Source organism: Pelodiscus sinensis, chromosome 11 (genome assembly GCF_049634645.1).
Source record: "Pelodiscus sinensis isolate JC-2024 chromosome 11, ASM4963464v1, whole genome shotgun sequence".
NCBI classification, from domain to species: domain Eukaryota; kingdom Metazoa; phylum Chordata; order Testudines; family Trionychidae; genus Pelodiscus; species Pelodiscus sinensis.
In genome coordinates, this window is record NC_134721.1 from 30,453,410 (window position 1) to 30,467,505 (window position 14,096).

General features: G+C 41.0%; 1 protein-coding gene across 1 annotated transcript in view; it reads right to left on the reverse strand.

The window, feature by feature from the left end:
* CACNA1D (calcium voltage-gated channel subunit alpha1 D) overlaps positions 1-14,096 on the reverse strand; it is a 365,513-nt gene that overhangs the window by 116,008 nt on the left and 235,409 nt on the right. Inside the window, exons 21-23 of the mRNA XM_075938914.1 lie at positions 8,737-8,796; positions 2,092-2,198; positions 73-160 (exon numbers count right to left, since the gene is read on the reverse strand). Coding sequence (XP_075795029.1) covers positions 73-160; positions 2,092-2,198; positions 8,737-8,796 — 255 coding nt within the window. The remainder of the gene's footprint in view (positions 1-72; positions 161-2,091; positions 2,199-8,736; positions 8,797-14,096) is intronic.

Genomic DNA, 14,096 nt, shown 5'->3' on the forward strand with positions numbered 1-14,096 from the left:
AAAGGAAAATTATTATAGAATAATGTACACTGCATAAAGAAACATAACTTGGAAAAAAATACAAATAAAAACCTTCAGTCCTTTTGCTCTGTTTATTGCCCTTAGGGGCCTCAAGACTCTTAAAACTCTCAGAATCTTCACAACTGAAATAGCACTTGATCTAGTCGAGGGAAAGAAAAGCAAGCATTAGTCTGTTACTTCCCAAGTTTATTATGTTACAAAATTTATTAAAATTATCTATGTTCATGCAGTTCCCTTTTATAAGCAAAAATTCTTATTTACCCCTTGGAGTAAATACTAATTTTTTAAGCTAGCTTTTTGAAGTCCTTCTCAGCTTAGTTTCAGGAGCAACTTAGGAATTAGTACAGGTTTAACCTTTCTAGTCCGGCACCTTTGGGATGTGACCACTGCTGAACCAAAGAATTTGCTGAACCACGGGAGGTCAATATTGTAGTGAGTGGGTCTATTTTTATTTCACCAAGGCAAATAATTAGAACAATACTTGCAATGCTGCTTAATAATGTATGACTGTACTGATACACCTTATATAAACCTATGCATAGCCAAGGTTTATCAACTCTCTTTATAACAAAATGTTAGTGCTGTTACACAATTTTTCTGTACTGGCACAAGGAAATAAGTAGATAAGGCATAAAAACATGCTTACTCTTAGCAGCATGACCAGCACTTCTGCTGCTTGCTGGACTCTTAGAAGATAATTAAGGATAATTTAGAGCTAAATAACAGCACAGAACACTGAGAGCCAGGACTGATAGCTGTAAACAAAATTCATGGGACTGCAGGAAACTTGGCTACACCCATGGCAAGTGGACATCTGGCTAACTAAAACCATGCCAGACCATGAATGTTGCTGGACTAGAGAGTGCTGGACTAGAGAGTTTCAACCTGTACTCCATGGGCTAGTCATACACCATAGATCAGACATGTTTTGTCATAGGGAAAAAATAATGGCAAAGGCATTCTTCAGTACTTTGCTCTGACAAACTATGGGCTCTACCCATGAGATGTTGAGAGCCTGTTGCAAGATGATGAGCACCGTCATCTCCAGTCCAGCAGAGATGAAAATGTTCAACATCACACAAGAGATGCTCAGAATCTCTTATGACTAGGCCCTTTATTTGTCAGAGAGGTAATAAGAGCATTTTGCTCAGTGCTAAGTAACACAGGCTGGAGTTTCTGATGGTCTGGTGCCACCTGCCAAGTTGACTAACGTAATTAATGAGATACTAGAGCAAAAAGTGATAAGTAGAATAGTAGAAAAAAAATCCCTGGGGAACTGCTTACTGAGGCCCTCGGTGTGTAATAAGGAATTTCTAAATCAATGGGAGTTTTACTATTTATTTCAAGTGAAGCAGTATTGAGTTCTCAACAAAGTAGTGAGAACTGGAGCCTACTCTTCAATGGCTGTGGTTTGCATGATCACAGAGGGGAAAAACTCTCTTAATCACCAATTACTGTCCTAAATGTCACAAAGCTACTATTTTGTCACAGAGATCATGGTATTCTCACTAATCGTGAATTTGATTAAAGACTGTGGAAACAGATGGGCAGATGTGCCAAATCCCAAAGGTCCTGAGGCCACATAAGCATGGCTGCAATTCCTGGAGCTAGGAGCTGGTGCTAGCCTCATAAGTCAGAAGCTACTGCTGCAGAGAAAGCATGGGATTGGCTCACCCCACCCTCACTCAGCAGCGCTGCCAGGAAAAGTATTAACATGTTCGGCAAAAAAAAATCATAGCCTTATGCTTAAGCTGCAACATATCCAGGAACAGCCCCTGACATATTGTGCCCTAGAGTTACCTCTCTGAGGCACAGTGCCCTCAGCTTCCCCTGCTCTGGGGTGAGGATCAGGAATTAGTAATTTACTGCTGACTGTACTAGAATTAAATTTTCTATATCACATTGTACTGCTCTGGAGGGTGCAAGGGGAGTTACTGAATGGACCCTGCATGTCCAGACCCAAGGTATGTATAACAGTGGCAGAATCTAATCCCATCCTAAGTTCCAATTTCACTTGAAAAGCCACAAGTTAAAAATAAAGGCTACTTCCAGTGTAATAGTAATACTTACTGAATCCCAAACGAGACCAGAGAAACACCCACAACTAGCAAGTCCAGCAAATTGAAGTAATTCCTGCAGAAAGACCCTTTGTGAAGGAATGCTCCAAAAGCTGTCATCTAAAAATAGAATTGTGACAGCTTTACTTTCAGTTTCTCTCCATTTAAACTGAAATTTAGGCTGTTTACAAGACACCTCTCGATGATGCATTTATAATCAAATATTTTACCTGTTACAACAATTAATATACAAAAACAGTCTGAATCTAGATGCCTACAACTGAAATAATGTGCACTTAAACAACAGAACTGGAGGTGTTAATTATTCTTGATATCAGCAAATGTTTCATTTCTGTGTGTGCACAAAAGATGAATTGATTAGGCCTTTACCATAGCAGTAAATGGCAAGATCCAGATTCTTCCCACCTGCCTCTCTATATTTTGGTGCCTAGTGACTGTAAAGGGGCAGCACAATTCTGGGAGAAAACCTGATGCAGAAGCAGTGCAGGGCCGTCAGATGTGTCCTTAGGCTATCCCTTCTCACCACCACCACTATAGAGAGTGTGCTGGCTCACAGAGGGGTGTAGCAAGGGATAGGTGAGAGAGTGGTTGTGGTGCTGAGGGCAATAAGCCTTCCTGTCTGTGAAGCAGCTCGTAGTTCACGACAGCAACGGGCAACCTAGTCTACTGCATGGGCCACCGAATGGCCCTCCTTTATCTCACTGGGCTGCAAGTTTGTCATAACCAAGATGGTCTCATGGGATAGGGTAATTTTACCAACTGTGCGTGGCATGGATCCAATGAATTTGCAGCGTGGGCCGACTAAACTGTAGCAGCGCTTTGACTGGATACAGAGGGAGCCCATGGCTCTTACAGTCAGTGTTGTGAGCAATCAGCAGGCACCTCACTTCGTGTGCCCTTGCTTTACATGCGTGTCACTTTAGTAATACTGTTAGGAAAAAAAACTGCGTGGGTGAAAACCAGTGGAATCTGGCAATTTTGTACCTGGGCAACGGTAAACAAAATGTCTTGCGGGCAACATGTGGAACCCTTATGGGCCACACGTGGTACTTGGGTAACAGGTTACCCACCACTGTGGCAAAAGGTTGCAGCTAGAGCAGCCCTGGTTCGATATTATGATAGAAAGACTGCCCTGGGTTTCGGTACGGGCAGAATTTGGACAGCACAGAGATGGTCTCAGGTGGTGCAAAACAACCAAGTCTAATAAAAATGTCTCTAACTTAATTAGGATTATATATTTGTTATAATGGATTGATGCAAATCTAGTAAACCAATTATAAAACAGTCCTGCCTCTCGATTCCGGCTTGAATGCTCACTGCCACGGGCTGTCATTGGCTATGCAGACTAACCCTTAAAGACCAGGAGGCCAGGGACCAGTTTTCTGGAGGAAAGTCCATCAGGCCTGGTGCTGAGAAACAGAAGGTCCTGCTGAACAGCACCCAGTGATTGGCTCTGGTTCCAAAGTAGGGATGTTAAGGACTAGTTGATGAGTTGATCCCTCCCCCCTTGCTGCCTCTATTCAACAGAGACAGCAAAGGGGGTAGGAAGAGAGGGTACTTCAAAGCAGCAGTGCTGCACAGATGAGTCCAGGATCAGCTGTGCAGTGGTCCGCGTGTGGAGCCCCGGGTCAGCTGGGGAGTCCCCAACTGACCCTCAGTTCTGTTGAAATGCTGCACGGAACCTGCCATCAGCTGGGGAGTTCCCAGGTGACCCCGGCTTCATGCGGCATTTCAAATTGGGAATGTGGCATGGAGCTTGGGGCCAGCAGGGGACTCTGAGACCCCTGCGGACCACGGGCTCTGTGCTGCACTGCCACTTTGAAATGCACAGGAGCTCCTGCTGGGGACAGTTGTACATTTCGAAGCAGGCACCCTTGTGCAGCCCAGAGTCAGTTCCTCATTCCTCCTTTGAAATGTACAAAAGCCCCAGCACAGAAGTGCCTATTGACTAGTCGATCGAAATTCCATCAACTACTCGACTAGTAAATTAACTGTTACTTAACATCCTTAGTTCCAAGCTAGGGGTTATAAATGAGGGGGTAGGGAATCAGGAAATAGATGAGCACACATTCTCCTCTGTCAGCAGCAGCAGGCTTCAGGAAGGTCCCACAGACCTAACTCCTAAGCTGGGGAGGTCTTCAGTTACCAGAGTGTCTCCACCAAGAACAAGACTATTGCTTTTGTTATTGACCCACATTTCCTTTTGGTTTTCTGTTGAAGGCCCTAAGGAAAGAGGCTATAAACTGAACTGGAAATGGCAGATTGTTTGTCCCAGACTGGTGATCAGCCCCATCAGTGAGCATCTTAAAAAAGGCTTGCACAAGTTACAAGTACAATGAAAGCTTTGTTATCTGGCACTCATGATGAGGAATGGGCTTTGCCAGTTAATTCAATGTGCCAGATACTCAAGCTTACTGCTCTGCCTCCACCCGCTACCACGGCAACCAACCTTCTCTCTCCCCCCCCCCCCCCCCCCCCCCCCCCCCCCGCCTCGAGAATGCCTAACCAAAGGAATAACAAAGCCTGGAGGAATGAGGAAGCAGATCACTCCCCTCCAACACACACATTCCCTCACTCAGGGTATTTCCTTTGTGTCCTCCTCTTAAGTGGCAGGAAGACAAGCAGGCCAGCTGCCTGGGAGTCCTCCAGCAGATTCAGCTCAAGGCAGGCTGAGGAGGAAGGAGATGCCTGCTAATGATATCAGCAGTCGGCGCCAGCTGTCAGAAACCCGACAACAGCTGACTGGACAGGCATGTGTGGCATGTGTGGCATTGTGGCTGGGGGCAATGCCAGTTGACAAAGTTTTTTGGTTAATAGAAAAACCGGATAACAAAGCTTTCACTGTATGTGTGTCCTAACACATATATCCCTCTTTATTCCACAGCTGTATCCTCACATGATCATGTAGTTATAGAGCACATCATCTACCTACCCATACGGGCAGCTTTCTGTCTATTCATTCCATGCCCATCACTGTAGCATGTGGCCTAGTTAATGTCATGTGAGACTGTCCCACATTGGAAGATACTGGATGGAAAGCTGGTTTAAAGGAACAGCTGGGATTCCTACTAAGCAAATCCTAGGATGGCATAAGCTTGTACAGCTGCTTCAGTATTCACTCGTGCCCCCTACATGAGGACATGTTAGCATGGTTGTGGCTGAAGCATAGCCAGTGAAAAGGACCATAAGTGTTCCTGCTGATGAAACTTAGACTAGCCCAGAAACTGTTCATATATAGCAGAGATTTTATCTCTGTTATTTGTGGAAAATAATACTACATATCTTCTGCAAATGCACTGCCCTTAGTCTTTAGGACCAGAACTAATTTTCCAAGCATTCACTTCTACTGATACTACATGATGATAGAGGATTTTTTAAACATCAATGATCCCATATTATATTTACTATTTAAAGAGGTTTTCATTCTGCCCGTCCTTCTGTTGTGCCATTACAAGGCAGAGGTAAGATTGCATATGTGCCTATGGCTGTGTATTTCTATATCTTACTATGGATTTCTTTATGTTTTAACCCTAACTCTGACTGTTTTGGTTTTAATGCTTGGTCTGTGGGTAATTATAACATTCTCGTAATATATAATTTACCCTTAAATTACATTAACCCCAGTTATTTTTTGTCTGGAATTTAACTGCGGGGTGCATTACTGTGCCATATTGTTTACTACATGTTTAAGCCTGAGTTAACTCTTGTACTGTATGTATAGCAACAGGACTTGGCATTGCAGAAAGCGTAGTGCAAAATTATAAGCAAGCATAGCCAAAGTTTGAGACATGTTAGTAAAGCAAGGTATTGCAGATGTACATCTCACATTCTAATTATCCTCCCCTGGAGGATACCCCTGGATTACACTGCAAGACACATCCCACCGAGAATACAGAGTCAGGAGTCATTTTTGACTGAGCAAGTCCTCAGTGGGTGTACATGATCATAGAGAGCACATTAATAAAAGAACCTTTCCTAACCCTAAACAGTGGTGCCTAAGCTGCACATACATCCACATAGTTGCTGAGCAAACTGAATGATCTTTATTATAGCTTGTCAGCTAGGGGGCAAGCTGTGCTATGTAATTGGTAGTTGCTTAACACGTGCTAGCTTGTTGCAGGATCAAGTGCAGAACTTAATAGAATTCTACAGTAATTTAAAGGTGACTAGCAACACAAAATGAGGTTTCCCAGTCAGGGAATATAAGTTGTTGTCAGGAAATAGAGAAGAGAGGCTTCCGTTTAGCTCCCAGTAGTCCACAAAAAATCCTGCAGAACCAGTACACGCTTCCTGGATGTATACAGCCCAGATTGGGGCCAAATACATCCCTGGAAAATTCCACTAATTAAGAAATGTACTAAACAGATCTCCACAGTCAAAAAGACCCTCGCTAATGGACATCCACTTCTTGGATTTAGGAGTGACCGGTTTCACAAGTGCCAGATACAGATTCTTCAGAGGTTACTGCTGAGATGACCAAAAATGAAAATGGAGAGATGGAGCGGGGGAGAACATAGACATACATATAAAAAAAGCTACTAGGTCTGTGGGTGGACAAGTACAAATGTACCTATAGCATCTATTCTAGTGTTTTGTTGAGTCTGCGTTCAGAATCGCGAGCAATGGGGCTTCCACAAATTTTCTTTCATAGTCTAACAGAGCATAATGTTAAGAAGATATTCATAATCATTAGTATGAATTTTCCTTTTCTTAAGGTATGCCTTTACATCTAGATACACCCCCTTGCACCAGGCTAATTCCTCTCTCTTCTTGGTGCAATGTAACAAGGACTAAAAGTGTGGGAACAAAGGTTGATTCAACCTTCTGCTCAAAGGATACAGACATTTTACTGACTCCTATCTGCCTCAGAAAGGAAGGTATCACTTTTACCAAGGTCAGTGAGTTCCTCGAGTTCAGAGGTTTTACAAGTAGCTTGATCCAGCTTTACTGTGTCAAGTGTATAATTCTCTTTGCTTATCTCTCAGCATTGCTTTGATTTAACAATAGCAAGGACCTTAGGAGGTTGTCACCTTACTTGGCAGCATGGAACTTGGATCATTTGCTAGGATCATCTGGGCATGTCTCACTTGATCAGTTCCCTTCCATTGCAATGCATTGGTGATCCCTCGGTCTCTTCTGTTCTCTGTCTAGGGCTCATAGCTGTTTCAATCCCTAGGGACTGAAGTGTTGGGCTCCATATAGGGGTATCTGGGTAAATTGTAATGGCCTGTGTTATACAGGAATTCAGACTACATGATCTAATAGTCCCTTTGGACCTTTAACCCTATGGAAATATGAAACAATACATAATAAGGATACTTAGCACTTACTCTAGCATTCAGCATCTCTAGAGCCTTTTACAACTACTGTATTAATTAATTTACTAATTTTTAGCAGGCTCTACACTACTAAATATAAGAAATAGCAAATAAGCAGGAGTAGGTAAACATTTACAAACATACAAATAGTTTACTATATAAAATACAGTTTATCTTGTAAACAGCCCAAATATTACTTTATCTGGTATTAATCAAAATGCATTGTGAGAAAAACATACCAATATGATCAATGCTAGTAGAAGAGTTTTTGTAATGCTTAATCCTCAGCTGGAAATGCAAAGTTTATGTACGGATTTTTACTGTACCTGAAATTCACTGGTATATGTCAGGGCTATTCAGCAAGTGATTTGTGGTTGTTGTTCACTACATGAAGCTTTTCATGATCTTCTGATGGCTATAAAATGTGTATAGCTCTAAAGAAGTGTTTTATACATTTCCAATTATTCTTCTTGACTTCATTTGTCACCAAGGCAGCACCAGGTAAACATAAACCCTAGTTTTACTGCAGCTTTGCTGGGGTAATTTTCATATAACTAAAAGCCGAGTAGAACTGGTGTATGCTCTTAATAATCAGTACACAAACTATACATTCAAATATCAATTCTGATTCATGCATGGGTAATACATTTAAGCAAGCATATTTATGCCTTACTGAGTAATTAAATGTATGCCCAAGATAAGAGAAAATGCAAAGTATCTTAGACTATAAATAAATGCAAGATATCTTGCAAGGCCTGTTGCAAGAAAATAGTTGTCTACTATTTTAGATCTATGAATACAGTTCAGCAAGAGAAATGAGAAAATCCATGCTACCTCTTTAAAAGATTTATGATCTTTTTTGGAAATGCCAGAATAAGGAGGAGGAAAGCTCATGCGCAGTGAATTATTTTTCCCTTTTCTGACAAATTGTAAGTGTAAAAAAGGGTAAAAATGAATTATTAAATTGATGTGATGATAAAAAGTAGTGTCTACATGCATCCAAAGGTCAAAGATAACAATCAAAACTATAAGATATTGTCAAATTAAAAAATCCTTTGGTTTAAAAAAAGTTTAGCTTTGATCGTATAGGGAAAGGCGAAGAACACTTCAAGTGCCTTTTCTTGGCAGGTAACACACAAGAAAAATCCTTTTAAACAAACTTCTTTATAAACCTGTTACCTTCAACATGATCTCAAATGTAAACATACTAGTGAAGACATAATCTGCATACCCTAGGATCTGGAAGGTAAACAAAAAGTTACAAACATTATTGCTAAAGCTGGTTTTGAGCTAACAAGGATCAATTAACAATTCATTACCTTTAACAGGATTTCAACAGTAAAGATGGCTGTGAAAGCATAGTCAAAGTAACCAAGTATCTGCAAGGTATAATATGTGCCACAGTAAGAAATCCGTCTATAATAAGTATTTACAATTTAGACCACATGCACAAAAATACCTCTTTTAATCTAATAATTTAGTTGGGAAATGTAGACAAAGTAATTTAAACTTTTAGCTGCCGTGTAACTTTTCTGTTTAAAGTTAATTAGAAGCTACTATGTTCAAAGTGAGATTTCGTCTATCATAAAATGATAGGACCAAATATGCAACATTTTCTTTCAATTCAGACCTTTTTCCTATCAACTTTCAGGTGTTCTTTCTTCTGTTTCTAATATACTTTACAAGCTCTGACTCAAACAAAAACTTATTAATAATGTACTTTTTCCAACATAGCATTGCACTGAAAAATTAGACTGTCTATTGTTTGTCAGATTTACTAAATCAGTCTGAAAATTACTATGTGTATTTTGTTGGTGGGACAGAACTGTGTGTGATCCTGTAGAAAAGCACATAGTCAAAGTAATAAATAACCTAAAATCTACTCATGCGTTTACTTTTCCTCTTGTATTTCCAAATATATAGCTGAGAGTAATTTATGGAAAATTAAATAAAAATAGCAGTAGGTTCCAAGATGATGTGCAGAGCTTTCAGAATGACCTTGCATGAAATCCTCATTCCACTGAAGTCAATGGGAGCTTTACCATAGACTTCAAGATAGCGAGCCATTTCACCCTGGTAAGGAAACAGTGCACTTATCTTTAGCATATACCCCAGCATCTAACATGCAATCCAACATTAGTTTTTCTTTCAAGGGAACTACCCAACTACTCATTTGTTCTTCTACTCAGAAACCAGGTGCCAGTGATCAGCAGTTATGAAATGGCAGGGAAAATTCAATAATGGACAACAGGGACGAGTATGCCCATATTAGATTAGACACACTTTTCATTTTCAGCCAATTCTCAGATGCTTCTGGTCCCTGTGACAGCTGAAAAAACACACACAGTAAAGGCTTTCAACAAAGACTGGCAAGAGATCCATTCAAGAATATAAAAGAAAGTATTGCAAACCATTAACCTGCAGCATGACAAAGGTGTTTTATTTTGTTTTCATATTTTCCCTTCTGAATTTTAGCAATGGAAGGAAGAGTTCACCAAGAACCACTCTTTCCATTCAGTATATCTGTACTGAAGCTAGACAAAATGCTGGGGGTAGCACATTTTGAGCTGGTCAGCTAGCACACTGAACAGGGTACATCTACACTACAGAGAATGATCAAAGCTGCCACTGTCAATCTTCCAGGGTTTGGATTAGCGGAGCTGGTTGATGCCGGTAGTCCTGCTTCCACAAAGAGTAAGAGAATTTGAAGGGAAAGTGTTCTTACTGCAGCTTCCTGCAGTGTGGACAGCGCCAAAAGCCAAGTTAAGGTACTTTGCCTTCACCTATGCAATTAACATAGCTGAAGTTGCGTATCTTAATTAAACCTTGTCCCACACTGGAGACATGCCATGAGAAAGTATAGCTTGCTGGGCTAGCGATATAGCCAAGGCAGCCTACCCCTCTCCCTGCATTCTTACTAATATAATGAGCTATGGTAGCATAGGTACAGACAGCATGGTTGTCTATGGTGATCAAACCCAGAACATTCACAGAGGTAGGAGTATGGGTACAACATTCTGTGCATCTCTGCAGTAAAGGAAAGTAGCATGCCTGTTCCCGTCTCCTTTCCCCTCAGGCATGCTCTCCGTGTCCCATGCAGAGGGATAACCCTTTACAGCCTGTCTGTTCAAGAGGTACACCTGTTCAGTGCTCTTCTAGATGTAAAAGAACAGTATTCAGCCCTTCACACTGTTTCTAGAGTAAGAATTTGCTACTTATTATCTTTTCTTTATCAGTTAGTATGATTTATTTATAAGAATATATTTACCCAGACTTCATGGGTAGAAGGAGCACATATTGCCACTGAACGTTTTATGAAGGAATACAAGAGTGTGTGTGTGTGTGTGTGTGTGTGTGCATGCATGCGCGCACACACACACACACACTCTTCTGTTTACCTCTAAACAAAGTTAAAACATTTTTTAACTTTTTTTTTATAATATCAAGAGCCAAGTTCTTCAGGCTGCACAGCCTGGTCCAATAGGTCTCAGAGCCCAGACTCTCACCCAAACCTGAATGTCTACACTGTATTTTTAGCCCCATAATCCCGAGTCGGTTGACCTGGGTTCTGAGAGTCTCTGCTGCAAGTCTTCAAATATATGCACTTGCAGAAGCCTGGAAGAGATCAGGGCCTCTATTCAATCCACCTCTGATCCTGCCCCATCTTCCTTCTGCAGGGTTTGTAGAGGCTTTGCAACCACAAAGCAGCCTCTGTACATAAAACTACATGTAAGTGAAAGAAGGGACTTGGTGATATAACCTCAGTCATTACCCCTCAAAATTCACCATATGATATTCCCTATGAGGTTGTTTCTTTACATTTCTTCTTTGTAGCAATTTCTTATCTATAAAGGGTACAAAGTTGATAGTAAGATGAAGGGCTTCTTCTTTATGACACCACTAGTACTAGATATGCAGCACTAATGAAATATTAGGAGATATGATATTGGGCCTGAGTATGCATTCTGTGTGTCTAATTAAGTTTGTAGAAGGTTACCCATCACCCTGGTATGAGTGCCAGGCGAAGCACCTGACAAACTCAAGAGTACAGCTACAACTCCAGGTAGGCACAATGCTTGTTTCAGCTACAGGGAGCCATTTTCAGATAACATCGCTGTTTACTTAACAAATGAAATAAATTTTGTGTTGGATTACAGGTCACCTACCCATTTATACATAGGAGCCTTAAAGCTGCCTAGAACTATAGTGGTTGTTTTTATTTACTGTGGTTATTATTTTAAAATTACTTAAGCAGAAAAAAATATCACATCCAACCTAACTGCTTTGTAGTGGTGATTTCAAGGGGAATACAGAAGAAGATCTGATAGCTGTATTCTTTTTATGTACTATGGTGGTCTATTCTTCCCTCAATGCACATGCATAAAGCTTATATTTTGGTTTATCTGCAAAGTTTTTCTGATACATCTGAATTACATGGAACTTCACTTAGGGTATGTCTACACTACCCTCCTAGTTCGAACTAGGAGGGTAATGTATGCATACCGCACTTGCTAATGAAGCCCGGGATTTGAATTTCCCGGGCTTCATTAGCATAAGCGGGGAGCCGCCATTTTTAAATCCCCGCTGCTTCGAACCCCGTGTAGCGCGGCTACACGGGGCTCGAACTAGGTAGTTCGGACTAGGGTGCCTATTCCGAACTACCGGTACTCCTCGTTTCACGAGGAGTAACGGTAGTTCGGAATAGGACCCTAGTCCGAACTACCTAGTTCGAGCCCCGTGTAGCCGCGCTACACGGGGTTCGAAGCAGCGGGGATTTAAAAATGGCGGCTCCCCGCTTATGCTAATGAAGCCCAGGAAATTCAAATCCCGGGCTTCATTAGCAAGTGCGGTATGCATACATTACCCCGCTAGTTCGAACTAGCGGGGTAGTGTAGACATACCCCCCGTTAGGTGTTCTGCATTCTTTATAAAGAGAAAAAAACTGCACATACGGAACAAATGTAAATCAGAAGTTACCACATATAACTTAAAAAAACCAGATATCTTTGCCATGTATTGTATTATACATTGTGATTCTAAAACACATGGAAAAAGAGAAATGGCAGTTTTACGTGTATGAACTGCTTGTTCCCATAACACTAAATGAAAACTAAACATTTCTGAAATAATGCAGCAAAGTAGGGGCGCCATTTCAGATTTTGGTGGGAGGGGGCCTATCTGTGCATGCCGTGATGGGGGAGGAGGAGGAAAGTGAGAGCATGGGGGGCAGACTGAGGACAGAGGCTTCAGCAGTGTAACTCATCATGCTCAGTACAAACCAAGCACCAAATAGGGGAGGGGGGACAACACCATCCACCCTCCCCCTAAACACATCATCTCTATCCAAAGGCTACCAAGGTACTGGAGAACTCTACTTTTTTTGGAAGACAACTTAGCAGTTAGCTGACAGGAGCACAGTATCTAATTCCTACATAAAAGAAAGAAAATATAAATATGAGACCCACTCCGTTCTAAAACTAACATTCTGACATCTTCTGGCAAGTCACTTAAGGCACACTGGTTAGCCTTAAAATTTTAATGTACATTCTTACTTTGTTACAAACTCTGTGGAGAAACATCCCATCAGGACTACTTGGCTCTTTCTCAGCTCTGGAAGGGGAGTGAGTTATAATAGGTTACGTAAGTGGGCAGATACATTTCAGCTCTATATAAGAAAATCAGAACGGCCATACTGGGTCAGACCAATGGTCCTTCTAGCCCTGTATCCTGTCTTCCAATAGTGGCTAATGCCAGATGCTTCAGAAGGAATAAACAGAAGAGGCAATCAGCACGATTCATCCCCTGTTGCCCATTCTCAGCTTCTGGCAAACAGAAGCTAGGGACACCTTCCCTGCCCATTCTGGCTAGTAGATATTGATGGGCCTAGCCTCCTTGAACTTATTTTATCCTTATTGGAACCCTGTTAGAGTTCCACAAGATGGCCTTTCTACCATCTCCTGGCAAAGAGTTCCACAAGATGATTGTGAAAAAATAATTTATTTTGTTTTAAATCTGATGCCTATACATTTAATTGGGTCAACTTCTTTTGTTATGTTAGTGAAGGAATAAATAACATTTCCTTTTTCTATTTTTTCACACCATTCATGATTTTCTAGACCTCTAACATATCTCCCACCCTTTAGTCATTTCTTTTCCAAGATGAAACGCCCCAGTCTAGTTAATCTCTCCTCATATGGAAGCTGTTCCTTACCTCTAATAATTTATGTTGCATTTTCTGTACCTTTTCCAAATCCAATATATCTTTTTTTAGATGGGGTGACCAGATCTGCACACAGTATTCAAGATGTGGGCATACAATGACTTTATGTAGAGGCAATATGATATTTTGTCATATTATCTATTCCTTTCCTAATGAGTCCCAATATTTTGTTAGTTGTTTTAGTTTTTAAACTACCACTATACATTGAACAGATGTTTTCAGGGAACTATCCACAATGATTCCAAGATCTCTTTCTTGAGTGATAACAGCTCTTTTGTATGCATAGTTAGGACTATATTTTGCCATGTGCATTACTTTGCACTTATCGACACTGAATTCCATTTGCCTTTGTGTTGCCCAATCACCCAGTTTTGTGAAATCCCTTTATAGCTCTTTGCAGTCAATTTTGGATTGAATCCCTGTTCACCCCTTTTTCAAGAACATTTGTAAATTTAACAC